This window comes from Castor canadensis, chromosome 14, assembly GCF_047511655.1.
Source record: "Castor canadensis chromosome 14, mCasCan1.hap1v2, whole genome shotgun sequence".
NCBI lineage: Eukaryota > Metazoa > Chordata > Mammalia > Rodentia > Castoridae > Castor > Castor canadensis.
This window is the reverse complement of record NC_133399.1, coordinates 57784429-57811587: the sequence shown is the minus strand read 5'-3', so window position 1 is coordinate 57811587 and position 27159 is coordinate 57784429. Positions and strand designations below refer to the sequence as shown.

Below are 27159 nucleotides of genomic sequence, written 5' to 3'. Positions count from 1 at the left end.
AAAATCTTTTTTTATTGACTTATCCCTTGGGCTCTATAAATCGGCAAATACTAATTTTTTGGATACGACAATTCTGCCAAAAGGAACAGCTCAATTATACATGTATGATATTGTTGGTTTTCAAAACATAACTGCAATGAAGAAATTATTATATTGTGTATACTTCCTCTGGAACATAATAATGGTATACAATAGTTTATTAATAGGGTGTTTCATTTCAAATATGTAGCTTTTAAACATTGATCTACCATTTGATCCAGCAATACCACTCTTGGGGATATACCCAAAAGACTGTGACACAGGTTACTCCAGAGGCACCTGCACACCCATGTTTATTGCGGCACTATTCACAATAGCCAAGTTATGGAAATAGCCAAGATGCCCCACCACTGACGAATGGATTAAGAAAATGTGGTATCTATACACAATGGAATTTTATGCAGCCATGAAGAAGAACGAAATGTTATCATTTGCTGGTAAATGGATGGAATTGGAGAACATCATTCTGAGTGAGGTTGGCCTGGCCCAAAAGACCAAAAATCGTATGTTCTCCCTCATATGTGGACATTAGATCAACAAGGGGATTGGACTTTGAGCACATGATAAAAGCCAGAGCACACAAGGGAGGGGTGAGGATAGGTAAGACACCTAAAAAATTACCTAGCATTTGTTGCCCTTAACGCAGAGAAACTAAAGCAGATACCTTAAAAGCAAGTGAGGCTATTAGGAAAAGGGGACCAGGAACTAGAACAAAGGTTAGATCAAAAAGAATTAACCTAGAAGGTAACACACACGCACAGGAAATTAATGTGAGTCAACTTCCTGTATAGCTATCCTTATCTCAACCAGCAAAGACACTTGTTCCTTCCTATTATTGCTTATACTCTCTCTTCAACAAAATTAGAGATAAGGGCAAAATAGTTTCTGCTGGGTATTGAGGGGGTAGAGGGCGAAAGGGAGGGGGCGGAGTGGGCAGTAAGGGAGGGGGTGGGGGCAGGGGGGAGAAATGAACCAAGCCTTGTATGCACATATGAATAATAAAAAAAAAAAAAAAAAAAAAAAGAATGGAGGCTAGGGGGTTGTCCAAAAACAGTAAGACAACAGGTCTGTCAAATATGTGTATATGTATACCTATTTTAATAAACTAATGGGAACTCAAAAAAAAAAATGTGTAGCTTTCAGCAAAGAAAAACAATTTTCAGTTTCACTCTCCCTACTGAAAATACTCATATAGCCATTCCACATTGGTAGAATTTATTCTGCAATTTAAGTCCAGAAAGTCAGAATTTCAGTGTATGTTAAAATCCATGGCCATTTCTATATCTGCTGAAGATTTCATTGGCTCAGCTTCTGATCTTACCTGCATGGAGATTCAGGCTCACGAAAGGCACATGGGTAACAATATTCACTTTGTTCTCTTGATGGGTCTGCCTGCTTCAGAGGACTGAAGAGATAGCGATGCACGGGAACGAAGTTGTCACTATCTTTTATATTTTGTACACAAGGGAAGGTAAAAATTTGAGTACCACAACATTGTTTGCCTGTCATTTCTAAGACTAGAAATGGTGTGATTTGAGTTGAAAATTCGAAGTTCAAAGAATCCTTCTTAATAAACCCATTCCCTCCAAAGAGGTGAGTGATGTTCAGGTCTCACATCAGAGCAGAATTTTGAGCTCACAGAGTTGAGCTGAGAGGTCAGTGCCCCAGGGCAGGACAGCAGCGCGTTTCAGTAAATAGTGCACCAGTTGCTGCCATCACTGGGCATCAGCCCTCCAGTGATGAGCAAAATAAGGTCAACGAACCACCAGATGCCAAGTCCTCCAAGTGTCAGTAGCTTCCCAACTGCTGTGCCAGTGTGTCCCAAACAGAAGCGATCCACTCCGAAACATCCGAGGAAGAAGGAGTACAGTAAAGTGGTTATGAAGTAGTGTCCAGTATACCTGAGGAGGAAGAGGAAGATGTTTTGTTATGTAAGAACCGAAGCACTTAAAGTTGAAAGAATTTAACATAAGCACAGCAGTCCCTTGGTGGCCTTGGATCCTGTTTTCTTTTTTGATATGGTCCATTAGGTGAAGCCACTAAGGGAGACACAAGAATCTCACAAAAAACCAGTTTATTATACTTATGAGTTCTAGAGAAAGGAGGCATGACCTGCTCTGCAGGGCTACATGCAGGGATACCAGGATGGTCAGAAGACAGGAGCAAGGGGCAGGTTTAGGCTACTGCCTTTATTGGGGTTTCTGCAGAAAAGTCAAGACAAGGCAGTGAGAACAGTTCAGGAATGGATAGTTTGAATAATTTCATAAGACTCTAGGGTGTTGGGGGTAGTCCCGAGTGGCCTGGCACCTGGCCCTGAGATGATTAAAGCAGGGTAATAGTCTCATAGGTATACAGCCAGATACATGAAGCATGATTCTGAATTGGTTGATTTGCTTATCAAAGGGATGGGCCCTTTGCTATCTCTAAGAATTGACTAGCCTTGGGAGAGGCAGTCTCTCCCCAACCAGAAAGATTTTTTTTTAAGGTGTCAAGTACCGTAATAAAAATAAAAAAATAATAGAAAGTTTTACAATCCACTCTTTTAGCCCTCCCACTCCCCTGGTTGGTGTAGGGTCTCAAAATTTATTTGCTAGGCTACAAAGGACCTCGAGGAACAAACACTGGCTTTTGTGAGGTTGGATTGGACAAGGAATTATGAAGCATAGCTGCATATGGTGTAGTGGAGCCTGGGCTCCTGCTCTCCTCTATGCAGCTCCTTTGCTGAGGCTCACTTGGTTCCTCTAAGTGATCTTTTCTAAGGAAGCACTGTCTTTCCCTGAAAGACCTCATATCTGTACACCTTTCTCGCTGTTTTGTAGCAGCTAAAAGCCAGGATTTCCTGAGTTTCTGTCCTTATACAGGTCAACTGATTGTCAGAGTGAGGAATCCCCACTTTTAATTAAAAAAAACCCCTTTATTCCTGGCACATTAAGGCAATTTTTATAGGATTTATGCCTGTTAGGAGTTTTGGGGCTAGATCATCTGGTTCAACTCTCTTAGAATGAGGAGATGAACTCTGAGTGCTTAGAGGCACTCAGCTATTCAATAGGACTTCTGGTCTAAAGTCCAGTGTCCTCCACTGCCTCTTGTCAATGGATATACACAGGAGTAATCACATTTCCTCTTTTGTGCTTTTTTTATTTTTGAGACAGGGTCTCACTATATAGCCCAGCCTGGTCTTGAACTTGTGATATTCTGGTCTCTGCCTCCTGAGTGCTGGGATTACAGGCATGTCCCATCCATCACATTCCCTCTTTAACACTTAAAAGAAAAAAGTCACACCAAAAAATGACAAGGAAATGAATTTACCTCCATTCAAATACCAAAGATTCCTTTCAAAGTAACACTGTAGGATAGGAGTGTAGTTCAGTGGGACAGCAGGTGCTTAACAGCCTGGGTTTAATTCCCAGCAGCACAAAACAACCACAGAAAAAGCAACACTTACTTGATACAAGGTTTATTCTCTCGTAGGAAGGTCCTAGGACTGGCACATTCAATCCCATCCAGAGCCCGGCACTGAACTGAAGTGTGTTCCACATCGCTGTAGGCCTGACCACCAAACTGTGGCACACCCACCAAGACCAAAACAAATTCACCAAAGCAAGTGACACAAACATACATTCATTAATAAAAGCTGTCTTGTTACTGAAATTAATCTAACAAGGCTGGGGGAAAGCCCAGCCTTTTTTTCAGATTAAGTCCACCTAAATTACATTGTTTTAAATAAACTTTTTTCCTCGTGACTGACTTCTTCAGTATATACTAAAAAATACTAATTTAATTAAATGCTATTTAGTGGAGATGGACACAGTGCTTTAATTGTTCTTATACTTACAGGAAAAAGAGCACATAATGTAGCATTTGAGAATGGGAATTTAAAAAGTCAATGTGTATTTCAGGTCTGTCTTTATAGAGTAAATTAGGAAATAATCAGAATGTCATCTGAATTAGGACTTTATCTGAATGTGCGATTATTAGGTATCTGTGATCTATCCCACATGAAAGCTTAAATTCCAGCCAAGAATTTTACAAATGGGTCTCTTCTCCATTGCTTAACTGAATGCTAGCAGACAGAGAGCAGCTGTACATTTTTTTGGGTAGTACTGGGGTTTGAACTCAGGGCCTCCATCATGCTTGCTAGGCAGGCATCCTACCACTTAAGCCATTCCACCAGCAGTCTGTGTTGGGTATTTTTGAAATAGGGTCTCACAAACCATTTGCCATGGCTGGCTTCGAATTGTGATCATCATGATCTCTGCTTCCCAAGTAGCTAGAATCACTATGTGTGAGCCACTGGCACTGACTAGGTGTACATTTTTTTTTTCTTTTTTTCAGTACTAGGGTTTGAACTCAGGGCTTTGCCTGCTATGCAGGCACTCTACTACTTGAGCCAAGCCACCAGACCAGCTGTACATTTTTTATTGGTACCTTATTTGTGACTTACTACTGCTTTTGTTGGCAGTGTTCTTCAAAAAGAAGAGATTGGAAAATAACCATGTTCAGTCCTCATACCTCCTGCGTACAGAAGTACTGAGTACTGTAGTACTTCAGTCCTCTAGGACTTCTGAGAGAGGAAGAGTTTGAGTACCTTGACAGAAAACTCAGCTTTTAAAATGGGCAAAGTAATTTATCTCTATATAATGCTAATCAATTTACCAATAATTATGAATAAAATAAAATTTCAATGCATTTAAAATACTTTTTTATTCACGATTCAGTAAGAGTTGCCTTTCTTTTTTTGCCAGTACTAACATTTGAACTCAGGGCTTTGCACTTGCTAGGTAGGCCTCTCACTTAAGCCATGCCTCCAACCCTGTTTTGCTTTAGTTATTTTTCAGGTAGGGTCTCAGAGCCTGGGGCTGGCCTCAGACCTCAATTCTCCCACCTATGGCCTCTCCTGTAGCTGGGATCACAGATGGACCATCATGCTTGGCTTGTTGGTAGAGATGGGGGTCAATCTAACTTTTTGCCTGGGCTAGCCTCAAACCTCAATTCTCCTAATCTCTGCCTCCAGAGTAGCTGGGATTATATGTGTGAGCCACAACACCTGGCTAAGAGTTACCTTTCTGTTTTTACTACTGTCAAGTTTATTCCCATGTCAGAGTTAGTACAAAAAAAAGTTTGTCCATAATTCTCTTAACACCTGGTTGAATCTTGCATTATAATATGGTGAGTTCACGGTGTGGAGGAAATACATGAAATTCCCTGGTTTTTGAGAGACTGAGTAGGAAGTGTACACCCAGTTTTAGAGATATTATTAATTAATTAGAGTGACTTCTTTCTATTCCAGGAGGTCACTGTTAGAAAGGCTTCCCCTAGAATAGTTTAACCTCCTACAAAGGCATGTACTGATTGATAGACCCTATCTATCTAAAGACATGTGGAATCTACTTGTCTGGTGAAAAAAACACCTGTTATAAACAGGAGAATTTTTCCCCAGATGTCTAACAAAGAGTTAGAACGTGCATAGCTGGGCTGCTGGAATGACTCAAGTTGTAGAGCACCTGCCTAGCAAGCACTGGGGCCCTGAGTTCAAACCCCAGTGCTGCAAAAAAAAAAAAAAAAAAAAAAAAAGAAAGTGCATAGCTTTTTTTTTTTTTCTTTTAAGAAAGGGCATACATTGAAGGTGAGCTGATGTTTTAGCTTCAAATCTGGATGGTTTTGGCAGAAACTGCTCCTTCTTGAGGAAAACAAATGTGTTGTACAGCCACTGACCCCTGCCATGCTAGGAATTCCAGTAACAGTCATTTGGAATGATTTCTTTAAAAAAAACATGCAACTTTGTATGTGTTTAAGCTTTTTTTGTAATAGCATCCAGCCAGTATTATTTCCTTATGGAAGAGTTTGCCTAAATAACAAAACACTCACCTTGAGACAACCGTAACCAAGTTCCTGGGATGCTGTTGTATTTCCAACATGATCCACTGGGTCTTCACATTCTATAAATTCGTCAGGCCTGTAAATCACCAGTAAGATCATAAGCATCATCCTCTTGCAAACTGCTGTTTAGATGCATAATCAAATGCGTCATCATAACAGGCAAGAGACATCTCTTCACTAAGTTCTCTGGTGCTCAATTTCACTGTGTAGACCATCTTCCCAAGCCAAGTGGTGGTGTTAAAACACCGCAGGTCAAACTGACAGCCGCACAAGTGACTCTTTGTTGGGAAGGGGGGAGGTGTTTCTGGTTCTGTTTCTACATGGATTCTACTCCTGTCACTGGTTTCCTCTCTTTGCTAGGTAAACAACCACAACCCTATGGGGGAAACATTTAAACCCAAGGATTCTCTCTGTATTTCCTAAACACCTTTTCTTATTTGATCAAAAAGAAATGTTAAAAAATGGCTTGGTGGGGCTGGAGGCGCGGCTCAAGAGGTGGAGCGCCTACTTTGCAAGCACCAGGCCCTGAGTTCAAACCCCACTCCCACCAAACAAACAAACAAAAAGGCTTGGTTCTGCAGGATGTTGCGTTAGGCAGCGACAAACCGTTCACCCAATTTTTGTCTCAGTACGGGTGGATTATCCTTTGGCTAAAGGGTGCGGGAGACGAAAGACAACGAGGTACGCTTCTTCCAGAGGCTATGTCACTCCTCCCTACGTATTCCTCTTTTGGGATCCCAAAGGATCTGCCGCCGACACACAGGGTTATTTACCCCCTGCACGAGAGCAGCGAGGAACCTGTCATCACCACCGCCGCGCTACTGTGGGGTCAGCAGGTGGACAGTCTAAAACAAGGAAGCCTCTCCCCTCCCCCTTCCTTCCCACAACGTGCAAACATCCCGGGCCCCGTCTCCGCCTCCGCCCGCCTCGACGACCGGGCAGCTTACAGGTAAGAGCAAAGGATGACCGGCGAGTGAGGGTCACCGTACTCCCAGCTCGGAGCACCGGCGGAGCCGTCTGGGTGGACGGCGGCAGCCGATGTGAGCTCCAGCTCGGCGGTGGCATTGTACGAGTGGCTCCGGGAGACACAATGCAGCAGCAGTAGATTCCCCAGCAGTAAAGCCGCCTGGCCACACAGAAGTAAGTAACTCACTGGGCAACCACCCAGCACCATCTTCCCAGGAGTCTCCCACACAAACCCAGGCCGGCACGGCCGACCCAAGACCTGCCTTGTCAGGCCTTTCCGCGTAGCCTTGCTCCGCGCCGCCAAACAGCCAATGGGTGCGTGCTCAGACGCTCCGCCCACCTTGTAACCAATCAGAAGAGGCGGAGCAAGGAGGCGGGGCTACGCGTCTCTTCGACTTTTCAGTTCTTCTGCTGGGTCTCACTCTCCTCCGGCTTTTGCTCGGTGCTTCGTCCAATCGGTTCCCTCGACCCCCAAAGTAGGCGGACCCGGAGCAAAGGGGGCGGGGAGTATAGCAACTGGGCGGGGCCCATTGGTGCGTATTTCTGCGGCCAGTTTGGAAATCCCCATTCTCCCGCCGAGAACTACATTTGTCCCTACGTCAGCACAGCGAACGCGATGTCGGGAGCGAGCTCGGACCAAGGGCCGGGTTGCGTCAGTGCCGCGCGCGTGCTCGTCCCGGGCGCGCGCATCCCGGCTAGCCTTGGGGCCCCGGGAGGGTTACAAAATGATGGAAGAGACCGGGGCAGAGGCGACCCAGCGTTGAGAGGAACCTGCAGAATCTTTCGAGATGGGGTCGGGCGCGGGCTCGCCCGCTGGGACCCTTCCTTTCCAGTGGTTGCTGTTGTGTGGCCTGGTGGGCCCAGTTCTCGCTGGGGAGCGGTCAGGTGGGTGTCCGCCTCCTCGGTCCTTTGGAATTGCTGTGTCCCCGCGCTGGGACGCTCGGAGCTAAACCGGTGGTGCCTGGGAGTGGAGGAACCTGGGCTGGGGACGGGACCCGAGACCGGGAGGCACAGCCGCCCTCCTGGTGTGCAGACACAGCCAGACCCGAGGCTGTGTTTTGGGTCCAGTGCCCCAAACCGTTCTTGGAGCGGTCTGGTGTCTGGGTCCTCTTCCTCGTCTCCCACTTGGCGGAGACTTGGGCGCTGCACCCCACCCCCACCACTGGGCCCCCCCAGACTCTCGGGGACGACTCGGGGTCACAGGCTGACCTCGGGGAGTCTGTGAGAGCCCTGGAGGCTGGGTGCGTGCCGAGGGTGCGTTCACATGTAATGTTTTGAGAAACGGAGCTTGCCCTCGCTTGTGGAGTTGATGTCACTTGGGCCGAGACGGGAACGTGAACTTTTGCTTCTGGTTATCATAATTGGAGATTTTTGACGTTCATTTTATTAGCGGAGTCACCCGCTAGGTGTACAGAGCTAAACATGTAATGATGAAGTAAAGGAAAAGGCTCGTTTTTCTTGGGCCATTTTTGTTTTAGGAGGAGTACTTTTTTTTTTGGAAACGAAGTGCTACCTTTCTAAAGCCAGTCTTTTATCAGTGTTCGTACTGGGTTCCGATTGTCTTAAATCCGGACAAATAATCCCGGCTCTGTTTAACTCAGAAGATTCTTGTTAAGTATTAAATCATTTAAGAGAGATCGCTTTTGAATTATGAAACTTACCGTGAATGTGTAAAATAGTTACATTTGGAGATGCCCAAGCTTGATGGAAACCAATTATCAACTCTAGATTCTTTCTGGAAATGAGGTGCTGATTTTGGCTGTTGCATTAGGTGATTGTGTGCACGGTCGCGTTTTCTCTGTGAAAGATGAATACGATGGAGAGTGGGAGGGTTCACTACATTGTTGCCTGAGAGTTGTTCCAAGGTGATAATGAAAGATTTCTGTGCAGGACTGCTGACCTTCACGAAACTAAGTACATTTTTTTCTTATCTTTGGCCTTTTCTTTTTAAATTCAGTTTGCCTCTGTGTGGAAATCTTGGAATTTAAAGTACTGAAAATTTTTTTCAGTAGGACGTTGTCAAATCTTTTCTTGGTTACACAACTTTTCTTGTGGTCTTCTAAATAGTTAACATCTACCAATATTTAAGGTGAAATACATTATACATCAGGAGTCCATGATTCTGTTTGCAAATATAAATCAGACTAATTTAGTTCATGTATATGTTTATTATTACATACCTGCATACAGTTGAGTGGAATAATAGTCTTATGCTTTTTAACTGTGGCTTCAACCGGTTATGGTGAGGTCCTCATTTAAGCTTTGGTATAACTCCTTTAAAACTTAGCCACATCATTTATCAAACTCCTACAAATGCTACCCTCAATGGTTGTGGAGGGGGCAAAGGGTGAGAAAATGTGCTAAGTACATCTGAGGGATGTTCGGGCAGATTTTATAGAGAAAGTGAATTTTTCAAGTAAAAAGATATGAATGCATTCTAAGCAGAATAAAGATTATTACAAGACTAGTTTGAGAGAAATGAGGAGAATGTCAGTGTGACTAGTTATAGAAGCTAAAACTAAGATAGGTTGGTACCAGTTGACGTTCAGATTTTACTCTGTAGGAAGTTCTTTGGGCAGTGAAGTTTTTAACTGGGTGTGACACTCAGATTTTCAACGGAACACTGATATTAGGATGAAGGATAGAATCTAGGAGGGAGAGGCTGGAGATTGGGAGACCAGTTATGAGGTACTGGCAGCAAGTGTAGTGAGTCAACATGTTTCCCGTGGGGAATGTTCTTCAAGAATCAGCTGACTAAGTTTTTGCAATACAGGATGTTTGAAAGCATTTACTGAAACATCTTCCTGTAATGAAAGAGGAATTTGAGGACTCAGTAAGCCTCACCACACATTAGTTACACTGGGAATAAGTAGATTTTGACTACCATTTATAACACTGTGTCAGTGAGGAAATACAGCATAATTTCTGAACACCTACTCTAAGTAATATTTAAAAAAACTGGGGTGGACTAATTCCCTCAAGACTGAAAAATGTTCAAACATAAGTGGGGAATTGTAAGAGGTGCTGAAACTTGTTTTACTGAAAAGCACTGACGCCTTACTTGGGCCTATGAATGAACTAAACACATGAGAAAAGCTTGGCATCCCTGCCTCAATTTTGCGTTTGTCTTTGTCTAAGTCATTCACCTTACAGTCCCTTACAGTTGCCTTACAAGTCAGGAAGGACTGGATTTATCATGTTCATAGGGAGGGCTGGAGGAAACTGCCCCAAAGGAAGGGAGCACCAGAGCCTCCTCAGGACCTAAAATAACAACTTTTCCAGAACGCTCCCAAAATAAGACCACACCTGTGACTGGGACTGTTTATGCATACTGTCGTTCCTATCCTAATTCTTTGTCGTTTTATTTTTTATTTATTTATTTTTTCATTTTTCTTTTATTATTCATATGTGCATACAAGGCTTGGTTCATTTCTCCCCCCTGCCCCCACCCCCTCCCTTACCACCCACTCCGCCCCCTCCCTCTCCCCCCCTCAATACCCAGCAGAAACTATTTTGCCCTTATTTCTAATTTTGTTGTAGAGAGAGTATAAGCAATAATAGGAAGGAACAAGGGTTTTTGCTGGTTGAGATAAGGATAGCTATACAGGGCATTGACTCACATTGATTTCCTGTGCGTGGGTGTTACCTTCTAGGTTAATTCTTTTTGATCTAACCTTTTCTCTAGTACCTGTTCCCTTTTCTCTTTGTCTTTTTAAAGTTAAAGCTAAAGTCTGTATCTTGAAGACGGCTGAAGATAGGTTGAGTGCTTACTTTGCCTCTAACCATTATCTGGCAGTGTAATAAATTTCCTTTCTCCGCCCTTCGGGGAAAAAAAAATGAAAGAAAGAAAAAAGACTGGGATGGACAAAGGTAACTTTGTATTATTGTGAAAATAACAAGGGGAATATGAAATCTCTTTTGGTTTTTCTCTTTTAGAGTAGCAGGTATGATGGAACATGTTCAGAAATTTTTCTTTGCCTCTGGCATTCACTGGGTGCCATTGGCTCACACCTGTAATCCTAACTACTTGGGAGGCTCACATCAGGAAAATCATGATTTGAGAACCATGGTTCTGGGCAAGAAAGCACGCTTAAGCAGTAGAGTGAAGCCCTGAGTTCAAACCTCTGTCCCATTGAAAAATAAAACCACCCAAAGACCTCTGGCAGTCTAAAGAAAATGAATTCAAAAGCTATTCATGGTGAATAATTGTAAAATGAAGTATATAGCAAAGTTAGGTCCATGCTGGATCTCAGTTTTAGATGCCAGCATATTAATTTGATATCTTTGTGCTAAGTAGGAGAAGTTAAAACATGTAGAATGGACTTTCTTTTCTTTTCTTTTTTTTTTTTTGTGGTACTACAGTTAGAACTCAGGACCTCATGCTTGCTAGGCATGCACTCTACCACTTGAGCCATTCTGCCAGCCCCTAGAATTGATATATGTACAAAACTAGTTGCTGGTTTTTGAAACTAATTTTCAAAAAAGCACTTTAAATTTTACCTTACCAAATTTGACTTTAAATATTTACTCTGTTAAAAATACTGGTTTAGCACGCTAAGATTCCACCTCACCTCTGTTAGAATAGCCATCGTCAGCAACACCACCAACAACAGGTGTTGGCGAGGATGTGGGGAAAAAGGAACCCTCTTACACTGTTGGTGGGAATGTAGACTAGTACAACCACTCTGGAAAAAAATTTGGAGGCTACTTAAAAAGCTAGACATCGATCTACCATTTGATCCAGCAATACCACTCTTGGGGATATACCCAAAAGACTGTTACTCCAGAGGCACCTGCACACCCATGTTTATTGCGGCACTATTCACAATAGCCAAGTTATGGAAACAGCCAAGATGCCACAGTACTGACGAATGGATTAAGAAAATGTGGTATCTATACACAATGGAATTTTATGCAGCCATGAAGAAGAACGAAATGTTATCATTTGCTGGTAAATGGATGGAATTGGAGAACATCATTCTGAGTGAGGTTAGCCTGGCCCAAAAGAGCAAAAATCGTATGTTCTCCCTCATATGTGGACATTAGATCAAGGGCAAACACAACAAGGGGATTGGACTATGAGCACACGATAAAAGCGAGAGCACACAAGGGAGGGGTGAGGATAGGTAAGACACCTAAAAAATTACCTAGCATTTGTTGCCCTTAACGCAGAGAAACTAAAGCAGATACCTTAAAGCAACTGAGGCCAATAGGAAAAGGGGAACAGGTACTAGAGAAAAGGTTAGATCAAAAAGAATTAACCTAGAAGGTAACACCCACGCACAGGAAATCAATGTGAGTCAATGCCCTGTATAGCTATCCTTATCTCAACCAGCAAAACCCCTTGTTCCTTCCTATTATTGCTTATACTCTCTCTACAACAAAATTAGAAATAAGGGCAAAATAGTTTCTGCTGGGTATTGAGGGAGGGGAGAGGGAGGGGGCGGAGGGGGTGGGGGGGCAGGGGGGAGAAATGAACCAAGCCTTGCATGCACATATGAATAATAAAAGAAAAATGAAAAAAAAATAACTGGTTTAGGAGGTGTGGCTCAAATGGTAGAATACTTGCTTTGCAAGTGCCAACCCTGGAGTTCAAACCCCAGTCCTGCCAAAAAACCTCCCAAAATATACTGCTTTACTATGGAATCACCCAAAAGATGTGTCCTCTAAGGAACTGGAAGCTTTTTTCTTCCACATACTCAGACACATGACATAGCTAACTCATGAGGCTCCTTTTTTTCTCTTTGATACCTGGTATGGTATGTGTACATCCCTGAGCCTTGGAGTGATGCCAGTCAGTCTTTGAGTTTGTGTTGAGAAATTGCCTCATAAGTGAGCCTAGCCCTCCTATTATCACAGCAACAAACCCATACCACACCATGTTGGAATGGGTCCAACATGGACCCAACTAAAGTTGGATTGCATTGGGTTGTTTGTGTAGAGATGATATTTTCCATTTTGTGATGGAAAATGTGACCATTTTGTTGTTGTTGGTACTCTGGGGTTGAACCTAGGGCCTTACACTTGTAGGCAGGTGCTCTACCACTTGACCCACTCTTCCAGCCCTTTTTGTATTGGTTATTATTGAGATAGGGTCTCATTTTCACCTGGATGGGCCTGGACCACAGTCCTAGTTATGCTTCCCCTCGTAAGGTGGGATGACAGGTCCTCCACTTCACCCAGATGGGTGGGGCCTTGAGAACTTTTTCTCAGGGCTGCCCTCGACGCTCAATCCTCCTGATCTCTGCCTACTAAGTAGCTAGAATTACAAGTGTGAGCCACTGTGTCCAGCTGAAAATGTGATCTGTTATCAGTTGGAGTTTTGCGACGTGATCTTATGTGGGGCACTGCTTAGGCATATCTTTTAAGAGTGAGTGAGGGAACCTGAGAAATTCACTTAATTTGGTTAGTTTTTAACCATGCAGATGTTATTGAATGTGTTTACCTTTACCTTAACATAGAATTAGGGTACTACTAAAGTTGATGATAAGTCAGAAAATGATATCTACAAACATGTTGTATTATAGGTCAGAAACCATTCTCAAACCCGAGGAATGCCCTTTTCCCTTTAACACGTATTTCTTGTAGTGAGATGTTTTTCATGATTTAACTCACTCCTTAGTAGCTCCTGAGAACCCTCAGGCAAGTAGAACCCTAAAGAGCCCATGCCTGCTTAGCCTTAGCTGGGTCTGAGAGCCTATCCCAGCTTAGAGAGAAAGATATAGTATTGGTGTTAAAATGACAAATGTTAATCATAAAAAGTAAGACACACTTCAGGTTGTCTGTGATAATTGCAACCAGTTATGTGTGTGTAACTAAAGATCAGAAGAGGTTGCTTGCTGAGCATATATTTTATTGAATGCTTACTTTATTTATGCGGGAAGCACTTGATGACTAAGATATCCTCCTTGGTTTCAGCAGCTTAAATTCCTTGCTGGTTAAACTTAAATCCTTGATAGTGTTAAAACTTCCCAAATGGGGCACTTCAAAGCAACAACGAAAGCATTTTCTTCTTAAAAAAAAGTACATAAAAAAGTATAACTCTCAAAACATAGAAGAGTGTAGGACATAGAACAGAAATTGTAATTAAAAATATGTTTAAAGGATGTTATTAATATGTGATATGCATTTATTTGGGATTGGCCTTGTTCTATTCATAAGTGAAAATATGTGGCTCCAAATAACAGTGTTTTTGGATCTAATTACAATATTTTCTCCTAAAGAAGTACTTTAGACACCAGTATGATCTCATTCAGTCTGAATGTGGAGCCCAGGTTTATCTTGTACACTGAAAGTACCTAAACGTAGCTATTTGTTTAGATAATAAGCAGGAAAGAAAGGAGAAAGGTTGTGGTTTGGCACTCACATTTGTTTGCTTTGCAATTAGGTAGAATTCCTTTAAGTTATTTCCTTCTACTACAGTTGCTGTTATTGAAAAAACATGCTTAGACTTCCTCCAAAACAGTGCATAAAAAGATCTAAGAAGTAAGAGGAAGAAAGAAGTGCAACTTACACCTTTCTCTTTCATTTGCTAAGTTTGGGAGCCTTAAATTTCTTGTATCAACTTTTTATTTTTAGTTTCACTCCATGTTTTCTAGTGATTTGATGTTTAATAGTATGCTTATTCTGTAGCTTATATTCCCCACAGAGTTGATTGTACTGAGGTTTTCATGGTGAATTATATCTTTACCAGTGTATTTTTTTTTTTTTTTTAAAGCTGGGGATAATTCTGTCTCCAGAAGGCATTTGGGAGATACTTCTAGTTGTTACAACTGGGAGTTGGTATTAGCACCTGGTGAGTGGAGGCCACGGATGCTACTGAATAACCCACAATTTTCTAGCCTAAAAATATCAGCAGCATGAAGGAGAAAGATTTACATAAATAAGGTCAATGCACCTCCTTTGTAGTAAAATGTTACTTTGGTTCCCATGAGAATGTGAAATTAAAAAAGATAAGAGGAATTTGGGGAAAATTCATGTAGGGTATGAACAGGAGAAAAGAAACAAGAAACTAGCACTAGAGACAAGAAAGGAATCTTGAAGAAAGATGTGGGAGGAAGGTTTCTCATATAATCAGGGTATATTATTTTTGAATGGCCTTTGTTTATTCATTGTGATGTATCGAAATACTTTATAGCATGGCCTTAATTTGGAAACTGGATTCTTGGGTTTTCGAAAGAAGTCAGTATCAAAGTAACAGCTCTTACACACAGAAGTTATTTTAGGGTGGTATAATTTTGAAAATTATTTAAAAATAAATGAGTAATTGTGGCATTCTGGTTTTCAAAATAAGAATTGTGTTTTTAGGCTGGAAAGAAGGAAAGAAAATTTTATCTTATATTACTGTATCTGGCTTTTATTCTTCTTGGTTAGCCCTCTGGGTGAAAGAATCATAGAAGACAGAAAACTTGGTTTCTAGTCCTGGCCTGAATGCATGTGTGTAACCTTATAAAGTTACTTAGCCTGTTTCAAAATGAGAGCTTTTTTTTTTTTTTTTTTTTTCATTTTTCTTTTATTATTCATATGTGCATACAAGGCTTGGTTTATTTCTCCCCCCTGCCCCCACCCCCTCCCTTACCACCCACTCCACCCCCTCCCGCTCCCCCCCTCAATACCCAGCAGAAACTATTTTGCCCTTATCTAATTTTGTTGTAGAGAGAGTATAAGCAATAATAGGAAGGATCAAGAGGTTTTGCTGGTTGAGATAAGGATAGCTATACAGGGCATTGACTCACATTGATTTCCTGTGCATGGGTGTTACCTTCTAGGTTAATTCTTTTTAATCTAACCTTTTCTCTAGTTCCTGGTCCCCTTTTCCTATTGGCCTCAGTTGCTTTAAGGTATCTGCTTTAGTTTCTCTGCATTAAGGGCAACAAATGCTAGCTAGTTTTTTAGGTGTCTTACCTATCCTCACCCCTCCCTTGTGTGCTCAAAATGAGAGCTTTTTAAATACCTGCCTGCTCATGAGAACTACAAATGTTGTCTTTTCTGGAGCATCTTTTTTTCTTTTTCTTTTTTTTCTCTGTTTTGCACTTTTTAAGTTGAAAAAAAATTTCAATTTTGTTGCCTGTATTTTAGTCTAGTGTAATAGTCATTTGTGCCTGTCAGCATGTATGTTCCCACCTGTAATGATTTGCTTAATTTTTTTATTTGAATAATTGTAGAGTCATAGGAAGTACAGAGGAATGTACAGGATGGTTTGCTTCTGTTTTTTTGAAAGACAGAGAAAGGAAATTTATTACATGGCTTGGGATATACTGTGGGAATAGACAAAATAAACACTCACCCCATTTTTAGCTATCTTCAGTGTTCAGATATGAGCTTTAACTTTTTTTTTTTTTAAATGGTACCGGGGTTTGAACTCAGTTCTTCATGCTTACAAGGTAGGGACTCTACCACTTGAACCTCACCTCCAGTGAGCTTTAGCTTTAAATAGGCAAAAGAATTATTTCAAAAGGTTTGCAAGTTATACAGTCCCAGTCACAGGTATGGCCTTGGTTGGACATTATCTCAGTTCTGGTTCTCCAAGGGTTCTGGGAAAAATGTTATTGTTGTCATCACTTGAGGGAAGGAATCTGGTTCCCAAGACATGGTCCTGCTTCAGGGTATAGGCGTGGGTGGGTGGAGAGGCTTGGTAGAGTGCCTGCCTAGCAAGCATGATGCTCTGAGTTCAAACCCCAGTATGACAAAAAAAAAAAAAAGAAACAGGGTACAGCTTCATCATTAGGGAATTTTTCTCAATTGGAGGGTTAGATTGGAGGATGGTCTGTCTTGCAAGTTTCCATTATTCCTTAGGGGTAGTTTCTGTCCCTTATCATAAAGATGCTATCAATAATTCCTGTCCTTCCTGATTTCAAGGTGGCAATAATAGAGAATGGCTCAGAGCAAAGGACAATGGGTACAAAATGGAGCTTTTCTCCTGTGTTTAGTTAATTCATTAATTTAGTTAAGTCGTAAGGCCTCCAAGTAAGGAGTCCTTTTCAGCAGAAACAGTTTAAGCACTTCTTACTGTTCCTCCCTTATATTTGAACATTTCTCAATCTTGAGGGAATTGGAGTGTCAGCCGATCTGGCTTTACAGATTTCTTGACCAGTGGTAAATTAGTACAGGAGAAGGGACAATAGCTGAAGTATGTAAGTCAAAAGCACTTATTGCTTAAGACTAAAACTACAAATCATTATGAAGCAGAATATAGAGGGAATAAAAGAAGACATCCAGTTAAATAAATTGTGTGTGGGATCCTTTTAAAATAACTCCATGAGGATAGACTACTAAAAAGACTACTGAATAAAATTTGGAATCTTTGGCTAGGTAGATAACAGGTGTATGGCACTGACAATACTCAAACCATTTGATTTCTTACAAGTTAGGGGTACAGTGCCAGTGATCCTAAGTAACCTTATTGCCTAAGGTACAAGTATGTCTCATATGTATAACAACACTCACTTTGTTAAGACAAATAATTTTAGACCAGGTTTTATATAGCAGGATTGTCCAAAATTCCTGAATTTTACTGATTACAAACATTGGAAATGCCAAAAATTTCATTGGTCCCTTTTTTTTTTAATGTGGAAGGTTTAGAGGCAATGCATTTTGAATAAAAGAGCATTAGCTGGCCATTTTACATGTACGACTAAACTTACACACTTTGAATTCTGCAAATGTTTACACAATATTTAGGTAAAGTCCAGGCACACAGCTGTATAATACTCCAAATCACAGACATATAGGACACTAGTTGTGTTAGAATTACTTAAAATAATAGTAGTGTGTTTCACTAGTCTTTTAAAAAATCAGTAAAATTTTTATTTAATAAAATTTTATTTGTCACATGTTGTGATTCCTTCATCTGCACTGTTACCTCTAATTTTTGATTTCTCTTCAAGACATCCCCCTCACCCCCAATTAAGAAAAACCCAAAAAAACTAATGTTTAATCCAGTTGTCCTATCACCCTACAATAACAAGACTCTAAGAAATGATCAAACAGTAACCAAGAAAGAGTTCTTTTTTTTTTTTTTCCTTTTTCTTTTATTATTCATATGTGCATACAAGGCTTGGTTCATTTCTCCCCCCTGCCCCCACCCCCTCCCTTACCACCCACTCCACCCCCTCCCTCCCCCCCCAATACCCAGCAGAAACTCTTTTACCCTTATTTCTAATTTTGTTGTAGAGAGAGTATAAGCAATAATAGGAAGGAACAAGGGTTTTTGCTGGTTGAGATAAGGATAGCTATACAGGGAGTTGACTCACATTGATTTCCTGTGCGTGGGTGTTACCTTCTAGGTTAATTCTTTTTGATCTCACCTTTTCTCTAGTACCTGTTCCCCTTTTCCTATTGGCCTCAGTTGCTTTAAGGTATCTGCTTTAGTTTCTCTGCGTTAAGGGCAACAAATGCTAGGTAATTTTTTAGGTGTCTTACCTATCCTCACCCCTCCCTTGTGTGCTCTCGCTTTTATCGTGTGCTCATAGTCCAATCCCCTTGTTGTGTTTGCCCTTGATCTAATGTCCACATATGAGGGAGAACATACGATTTTTGGTCTTTTGGGCCAGGCTAACCTCACTCAGAATGATGTTCTCCAATTCCATCCATTTACCAGCGAATGATAACATTTCGTTCTTCTTTATGGCTGCGTAAAATTCCATTGTGTATAGATACCACATTTTCTTAATCCATTTGTCAGTGCTGTGGCATCTTGGCTGTTTCCATAACTTGGCTATTGTGAATAGTGCCGCAATAAACATGGGTGTGCAGGTGCCTCTGGAGTAACCTGTGTCACAGTCTTTTGGGTATATCCCCAAGAGTGGTATTGCTGGATCAAATGGTAGATCGATGTCTAGCTTTTTAAGTAGCCTCCAAATTTTTTTCCAGAGTGGTTGTACTAGTCTACATTCCCACCAACAGTGTAAGAGGGTTCCTTTTTCCCCGCGTCCTCACCAACACTTGTTGTTGGTGGTGTTGCTGATGATGGCTGTTCTAACAGGGGTGAGGTGGAATCTTAGCGTGGTTTTAATTTGCATTTCCTTTATTGCTAGAGATGGTGAGCATTTTTTCATGTGTTTTCTGGCCATTTGAATTTCTTCTTTTGAGAAAGTTCTGTTTAGTTCACTTGCCCATTTCTTTATTGGTGCATTAGTTTTGGGAGAATTTAGTTTTTTAAGTTCCCTATATGTTCTGGTTATCAGTCCTTTGTCTGATGTATAGTTGGCAAATATTTTCTCCTACTCTGTGGGTGTTCTCTTCAGTTTAGAGACCATTTCTTTTGATGAACAGAAGCTTTTTAGTTTTATGAGGTCCCATTTATTTATGCTATCTCTTAGTTGCTGTGCTGCTGGGGTTTCACTGAGAAAGTTCTTACCTATACCTACTAACTCCAGAGTATTTCCTACTCTTTCCTGTATCAACTTAAGAGTTTGGGGTCTGATATTAAGATCCTTGATCCATTTTGAGTTAATCTTGGTATAGGGTGATATACATGGATCTAGTTTCAGTTTTTTGCAGACTGCTAACCAGTTTTCCCAGCAGTTTTTGTTGAAGAGGCTGCTATTTTTCCATCGTATATTTTTAGCTCCTTTGTCAAAGATAAGTTGCTTATAGTTGTGTGGCTTCATATCTGGGTCTTCTATTCTGTTCCACTGGTCTTCATGTCTGTTTTTGTGCCAGTACCATGCTGTTTTTATTGTTATTGCTTTGTAGTATAGTTTGAAGTCAGGTATTGTGATACCTCCTGCATTGTTCTTTTGACTGAGTATTGCCTTGGTTATTCGTGGCCTCTTGTGTTTCCATATAAATTTAACGGTAGATTTTTCAATCTCTTTAATGAATGTCATTGGAATTTTGATGGGAATCGCATTAAACATGTAGATTACTTTAGGGAGTATCGACATTTTTACTATGTTGATTCTACCAATCCATGAGCATGGGAGATCTCTCCACTTTCTATAGTCTTCCTCAATCTCTTTCTTCAGAAGTGTATAGTTTTCCTTGTAGAGGTCTTTCACATCTTTTGTTAGGTTTACACCTAGGTATTTGATTTTTTTTGAGGCTACTGTAAATGGAATTGTTTTCATACATTCTTTTTCAGTTTGCTCATTGTTAGTGTATAGAAATGCTAATGATTTTTCTATGTTGATTTTATATCCTGCTACCTTGCTATCCAAGAAAGAGTTCTTGTGCATATAGCCCATTACAATGTTACATTTGGAAAGATTTGGCTGTTAATAAAATCTCATTAACAATGAAGCAGCTATTAGAAAATTCTGTGACTTGCAAAGTTTTTCCTACTGGGTGATAAAATTAACCTGTTGTTTCCAGTAGATTGATTGATAATAAAGTAGCATATAGAAAACCTAGTGGGAATTTTTTGTTGTTGTTGTTGGCACTGGGGTTTGAACTCATGCTCGGCGAAGCAGGTGCTCTGCCACTCGAACCAGTCCATTTTGCTTTTATTAGTTTGTAGGTGGGGGTCTCTAAGTACTATTTGCCCTGGCTGGCCTCAAACCTCAATCCTCCTGATTTTAGCCTCCCAAGAAGTTAGGATTATAGGTATGAGCCACTGGTGCCTGGCTTAGTGGGAAAATTTTTTTTGGTCATGTTCATACAGAATTATCACCTCAGTTACAAGTGGTCACTTAAAAGACTTTTACAGGAACAGATATTTAACTGAACTGACTCAGTTTAAATTTCCTAAATAGTAAGAAGCTTGATCAATAGAAAATGCAAGCAATTTCCTTGATAAATTTAAAATCTTTCCTTTAAGACATTTTTTTCCACAAATGTTACTGAGAGAAGAACAATATTAAGACCACCTTGTTGTTATAGGAATGTAGTGAATTAAGTTAATTTTTTATCGGTACATTAAATTTTGACCTTAGAATATTCTCTAGGTAATTAAAAAATTATAGACAATTTAATTGCACATATAAACTTTTGATAACCTTCACCTTTTATTTATTTTTAAAGATCTACTCATTCACTTGGCAGTTTTCAAATCCTTTTTTTTTTTCAGCCCTCTTTTTTCCATTTTGAAATAGTTCTTTAAGACAAAGTTTACTTTACAAAATGCTTTCTCATCCAAAACTATCCGCCATACTTCTTTCCTATTGGATGAGTTTTACCTCTTTCTAATTTGCATTTTATAATTATTTAAAAAAAAATTTTGAACTTAAATAACATTGTTTCTTCTTTAAAAATAAAATCAAATACTGTTAGTAACCTTATATTCTAAAATAAAAGGAAGGAAAACAATCTTAAACTGTTTACTTATACAGTAGTGATTTACAAAAATATACTTGTTAATAGATTCAATTATAAAAGAAGATTGAATGCAAATTACAGTTAAAACAGAATGAAATAGATTAAAGTTACTGACCAAAAAATTCTTTTTCTTCAGACCTAAGATAAAGAATGATACTTTTTATTTTTTGTGTGTGTATGGCACTGGGGGTTTGAACTTCACTTGCTAGGCAGGTACTCTACCATTTGAGCCACTCTACCCATCCTGTTTTCAGTAGGGTACTTTTGAGATAGGATTTTGGGAACTATCTGTCCAGGGCCGACTTCGAACTGTGATCCTCCTGATCTTTGTCTCCTGAGTAGTTAGGATTATAGGCATGAGCTACTGGCACCTGGCTAAGAATTAACTGTTTGTTTGCCTGCATTTTAGTTAGTCCTGGGTGAGATAAAACTTTGGAAGTGTGATTTTCTTAGAAGTAGCAGCAAAAGAGATAAAAGAGAGAGAGAAAGAGGAGAGAACAGAAGCAACAGTTCCTTTACATTAACTCTATAATAAGAATCATCCTAAAGATGTTCACATGCACATACGGCATATACAAAAAATTAAATTAGGCATGACATAAATGTCAATTTAAGTGTGCATAGATGAGCTCAGAAAATGCAAAAATTAATATAGTGGCCATAGTACATGTGTCAGTTATTTCTAGGAATTTTAGGAGCAGATTGAGTTGTGCTCAATGTTGGTCTTTTAGGACTCATTTTTGGGAGACTTATCTTGATAGCTGAAGCAAGAGTCAATGTTAGAGAGATGTTTTTAGAAGAGATACTAGATAATCAGTGGTAATTATATTTAACAGATAATCTTTTAAAACAGCTTGCACTATTTTTTATTGAAGAAATATTCTTTTTCATCCTTTTAACTTCAAAAATTATAAGTAATGGCAAAATATATACTCATTATAAAAACCAAATTCAAACAATACAGAAGTATAGAAAATACATTTCTCATTACTTCCTGGTTCTATTCTATTCTCGCAACTACTTTAAACTGTTTGGTCCATTTACTTATGCTACCTACATGTTTATTTATGACATATTTTATAGTCACATTTCATATTACATGATACAATTGTAGTTTTTCATAATATAATATAAGATTGTATAGTCTTTCCCTTATCCCATGTTTTATAGGCAACCACATAAATATAACTTTTATTGTAGAAGTTGTTAAACATACAACAGAATACAAATACCCATTGTTCAGTTTTAATCTTATATGTATTTTTTTCCACAAATACACTACATGATTTTAATGCATCTAGACATCATACTGTCACTGAATATTTAGAATGAATGAGTGAGACAGGATGTAAAACCATACCCACGAGATACAAGGCCTTGAGTTCAAACCCTAGTAGCAGCAAAAAGAAAAACCACAAAAAACCTACACCTGTACCCATAATGTGCTTATTATACTTAAAAAGTGAAAAATTTCTCAGGATAATCAAAAATATACTCGGTGTCACAATTTCCCAAATTACCTCAAGTGTTTTTTTTCAGTTGATTTATTTTAACTAGGATCCAAACAGGTTATAAAGTTCTTTTAGTTTATTGAAGTCCCCTCCTCCCCCTTTTTGTGGTATTTGTTTCTGGAAGAACCTGAGTAGAAGCTGTACCTCTTCCCTCAGTCTTTCAGTCTGCATATGCCATTCTTAAGTTTCCTCATACAGAGTATGGCTTAGTATATAGGAATATATAGGCCATCACGTTTTCATCTGTGGTCCTTAGATGGTGACCATCATTGACTTCACTGAGAGGATTGTTATAGTGACTGCCAGGTGTGGTAGTGCACACATGTAGTTCCAGCACTCTGGAGGTGGAGGCAGGAGTGTCTTGAGTTCAAGGCCAGGCTGGACTATAAAGTGAGATCCTGCTCAAAAGTAAGGAAACAACAATACCAACAAAAAGAACTGTTATGCCACTGGTAATGATGCTGAAAGAAGAAGAGACTGTAGTTTGGATCTAGCATCTCTCTCTCTCTGTCTCTCTGTCTCTCTGTCTCTTCCCAAGGGATTTGTGGTTATATTCAATTTTTACTGAGTGATGACTTTGGAATCCAAGTCCTGCTTGAGATGTAATTCCCTTCTGATAAACCGAATAGGACTGGGATTGGGAGAAAGTTTTCATGACTGGTTTGAGTTCTTAACTCTTAGGACATTTTTGTGATGGATTAATGGTAGCCATTTCATTTTGAGACATTTGCCACAATGTTGAGTGTACATTTATGAGTTAATCCATCAGATGTTAAAAGTAAGTTTCCCTTCTTTATCATCCTTGTCCACTTAGTATTTGTTCATGCTGCATAAGGTGGGAAATGAGAGCCAAGTAGTGCTAGGCTCTAAGGTGCCTCCCTTCCACTCCCGTTCCTTCACTAAAGCAGTTCCCTTTTCCTCCTCTTCCTCCTTTTCTTCTTTCTCCAACTCCTTCTTCCTTCTCTCTTCTCTTCTCTTATGTTACATATTAATATTTTTTAATAAAAGGATTTCTTTTGAGAAAAAGGGTTAAGGTGGGTGGCTACAAAATATTTGAAAACGATTACTAAGTATATACTATTTGGACAAAGGCTGACTTTTTTTTTAGGGAATATTTTCCCTCTTCATACTTACCTAATACATTGCTTTTTTTTTTTTTTTTTTTCTTTTTTTTATTATTCATATGTGCATACAAGGCTTGGGTCATTTCTCCCCCCTGCCCCTACCCCCTCCCTTACCACCCACTCCGCCCCCTTCCTCTCCCCCCTACATTGCTTTTTAAACACTAAACTTTATATAAAACTATTTGTATTACACATATTTTCATGTGGGATAGTAATGGGAGCATTTAGGTTTTGATTTCCATTATATTCTGCTACTATGGAATTTTTCAGGTTTACTTTGTTTTATCATACTGTTATTCCTTTTGCTGTAGGCTTTCAACAGACATCACGTCTCTCTTCTTATGAAATTATAACTCCTTGGAGATTAACTAGAGAAAGAAGAGAAGCCCCGAGGCCCTATTCAAAGCAGGTAAGTTATCTCTTGAGAACTGTGAATACATTAAATTTTTTGTTTTTTTTCTTTTCTTAACCAAGAGTTGTACTTGCAGCAGTGGTAGTTAGTTCAGGGAGTAATTAGTCAGTCATTAATTAGTTCAGCACCATATGCTACTAATGTCCATTGGACATTATTCTAGTAAAAGTGACATTGAGCCTTAATTTTTTTTTTTAAAGACAAAATGATCAATTCCAAACATAACAGAATGAAATAAATAGGATTCTTCAACCAAGTTAAGATGTTGGCTACATAGATTTGGAATCTGTAACTGACTGGCAGTAGTACCAGTGGTTTTATTGTTATAATCAGCATTAACAGGAATTTGAGGCAAGCCTGGGCTACATATCAAGACTCTTGGCTGGGTGCTGGTGGCTCACTGGCTACTTGGGAGGGAGGCCGAGATTAGGAGGATCATGGTTCAAGGCCAGACTGGGCAAATAGTTTGAGAGACTCCATCTCCACAATAACCAGAGCAAAATGGACTGGAAGTGTGGTTCAAACAGTAGAGTACCTGCTTTACAAGTATAAAGCTCCCCTCACCCCCCAAAAAAGAAAAAAAGATTTTTAAAAATCGCACCCCTCTCCCCACAAAAGAATTAACTTCATTCAGTTTCTGATAGAATGTTTCATATTGTATCTTCACTTACACTAGAGAATAGTAATGTGTGAAATGCCTATATTTCATATCTGGGAATACTAACCTAAAATGAATTTTTTTTCTGTACTGGAGGAACCTCCTATGTATGTTAATGGGGTAATCAATACATAAAAATTCTATTTTTGACTATTTTCTCTTATTGTACAGATTGTTCAGAAATAATGTCTTCAATTGATCTTGCATATCTTTCAACTGTATAGAAGTGTCATTTAACTTTATTATAATTTTACTGTAACAGATAATGAAGGATAAAGTTTAGCATATTATCTCTGAATTGCTGATGTACTCATGGCTGTTAGGCAGCTTGCTTGTTAATTAGGGACTGCGTATAATAAAAACAGCACTGCAGTTTAAAATCAGGAGCTTTTTAGTTTTGGTCCTTCTGCTGGTACAAACACCAGTTGGGTTGGTCATTGAACTCCATTTTCTGCTTTCTAAATGATAAAGGACTTTAAGATCTCCTTCAAGGGGTACAATTTATGATTTTTCCTTGTTTTTATTTTGAGCCATTTGATTATGTTTTGCCTTATGATGTAATTAAATCCTGTTTGCTTCATTGTTTTCTCCTTTTTCTTCACAAGATGGTGGACTATATTTTCTTCACACGGGGACTATGTTTTCTACTTTAGTGTGCTTCACATAGTGTCTTCATCAGTACTGCACATGTAGGTCCTTCTTGTGATTGTAATAAATTACCCATTTATATGCTTTGATAAATATTTGGAGAAGTGATATGTTGAGCACATATTGAACTGGATTTTTTCATTGATTGTATGAGTATAATTTACTCATTCAGAAATTTTGTTGAGTTCCTACTATATATATGGTAGGCACTATTTAGGCCTTGGGGATATGGCAGTGAACAAAACAGACCAAAATCCATGCTTTTTTGTAATGGGGGAGAGAGCCCCCCCAAAAAAATGCCACGGAGAAAATTAATACAGGGAAGGGGATAGGGAGAGCTCCAGTGGTGAAATGGAGCAGGGATGCATTTTTTAATAAATTGCCTAGGGAATGCCTTACTGAGAAGGTGGTCCTGGAGTAAAGACCAGAGGAGGTCTAGTTTGTTTAGATCTTGAATGTCTTCCAAAAGCCCATGTGTAAACACTTGGCTGCTACTGAGAGGAAGCTAGATCATTAGCGATGTGCCCTTTGTGGGGTTATTTCAATCCTAGTCTCTTCCTCTCTCTGTTTATGCTTCCTGGCTGCAATGAGTTGAGCAGCTTTGCTCCATCATGTACTCCCCACCCTGATGTTCTGCCTCTCCACAGGCCCCAAAACAATGGAGCCAGGTGACCATGGACTGAAACTTGAAACTATGAAACAAAATAAGCAGTTCTTCCTTTAAGTAGATTCTCTCAGGTGTTTTATCACAGTGACGGAAAACTAACACAAGAGGGAGTGAGCAGTTCATGCAGGTATTTGGGAGGAGAATATAGCATCACAAAACAATTCTCAGATTCTCAGATTTCTTTTCAGTAGAAATGGCCATGGTGTTTTAAAATCCTATGACTATCAGCAGCAGAAAGGATAGAAAAGGTAGATATGCCAAAACTGAGCTGACGGAAAGAACTTGGTATTTTTGAAGTCTCACTGTAGATTGAGATAGAGAAGAGTTCTCAGATTCCCATGCAGGATGTGGAGATAAAGTACCAGGATCCAGAAACTGGTCCTTAGGAATCATTGACTGATAGTCTGTAGGAGAGGGGATCATGTTAGTTCTTGGCAAAATTCAAAGATTCTGGAAATAGTAGAGAAAATTAAATAGATGCTTCTGATAATATTACTTGTTGTATACCTCCTTGACTTTAATTTTTATTAGAGTTAAGGTAAAGTTGAATCTCCAGGTTCTAGAGATCACAGTAAACTCTTCTGGCTAATGAAATGGTGAGTTATTGAGTGTGTTAGTCAGCTTTCTATCACTGTAATGAAATGCTCGAGATAATTAACTTATATAGAGAAAAGGCTTGAACTTGGGACATGGCTGAAGTAGTTAAGTGCCTGCCTAGAAAGCAAGGCCCTGAGTTTAAAACTCAGTACTGGGGGAAATATTTCGGTTCACAGATTTGAAGGTTCTACTTCATGATCAATTGGTTCCATGGTTTTGGGCCTATGCTGAGGCAGCACTTCATGGTGGGAGTGCAAGGTGGAGCAAAATTGCTCATCTTCCAAGCCATGGAACAACAAAGAAAAACAGGAAGTTACCAGGTACCACAAAGCTCCTTCAAGTGTTTGCCCCCAGTGACCTAAGGGCTGTCCACCAGGCCTACCCCCGAAAGCTTATAGTAC

General features: G+C 39.7%; 2 protein-coding genes across 3 annotated transcripts in view; one reads left to right on the top strand and one right to left on the bottom strand.

Moving 5' to 3' along the window:
• Window positions 1-1237: 1237 nt before the first annotated feature.
• Window positions 1238-7212, bottom strand: Tm2d2 (TM2 domain containing 2). Its single transcript, XM_020164408.2, has 4 exons — window positions 6867-7212; window positions 5908-5995; window positions 3485-3600; window positions 1238-1940 (listed from the first exon to the last, which is right to left on the bottom strand). Exons 1-4 carry the CDS (start codon window positions 7091-7093, stop codon window positions 1727-1729), a joined length of 645 nt encoding a protein of 214 aa, XP_020019997.1. The 5' UTR covers window positions 7094-7212; the 3' UTR covers window positions 1238-1726.
• Window positions 7213-7534: 322 nt separating this feature from the next.
• Adam9 (ADAM metallopeptidase domain 9) overlaps window positions 7535-27159 on the top strand; it is a 120866-nt gene continuing 101241 nt past the window's right edge. The window contains exons 1-2 of one of the 2 annotated variants that reach the window (XM_074054618.1): window positions 7535-7770; window positions 24088-24185. In XM_074054618.1, the coding sequence (XP_073910719.1) occupies window positions 7674-7770; window positions 24088-24185 (195 nt within the window). In that variant the 5' untranslated portion in view covers window positions 7535-7673. The remainder of the gene's footprint in view (window positions 7771-24087; window positions 24186-27159) is intronic. The other variant, XM_074054617.1, reaches the window with a different exon arrangement.

Coding starts and splice junctions, on each gene's coding strand:
- Tm2d2 (XM_020164408.2), bottom strand. CDS start 7,093: ATGGTGCTGGGTGGTTGCCCAGTGAGTTACTTACTTCTGTGTGGCCAG. Junction 3,601..5,907: donor TTGGTTACGGTTGTCTCAAG/GTGAGTGTTTTG, acceptor GGTGTGCCACAG/TTTGGTGGTCAGGCCTACAG. Junction 1,941..3,484: donor GAGAATAAACCTTGTATCAA/GTAAGTGTTGCT, acceptor CTTCCTCCTCAG/GTATACTGGACACTACTTCA.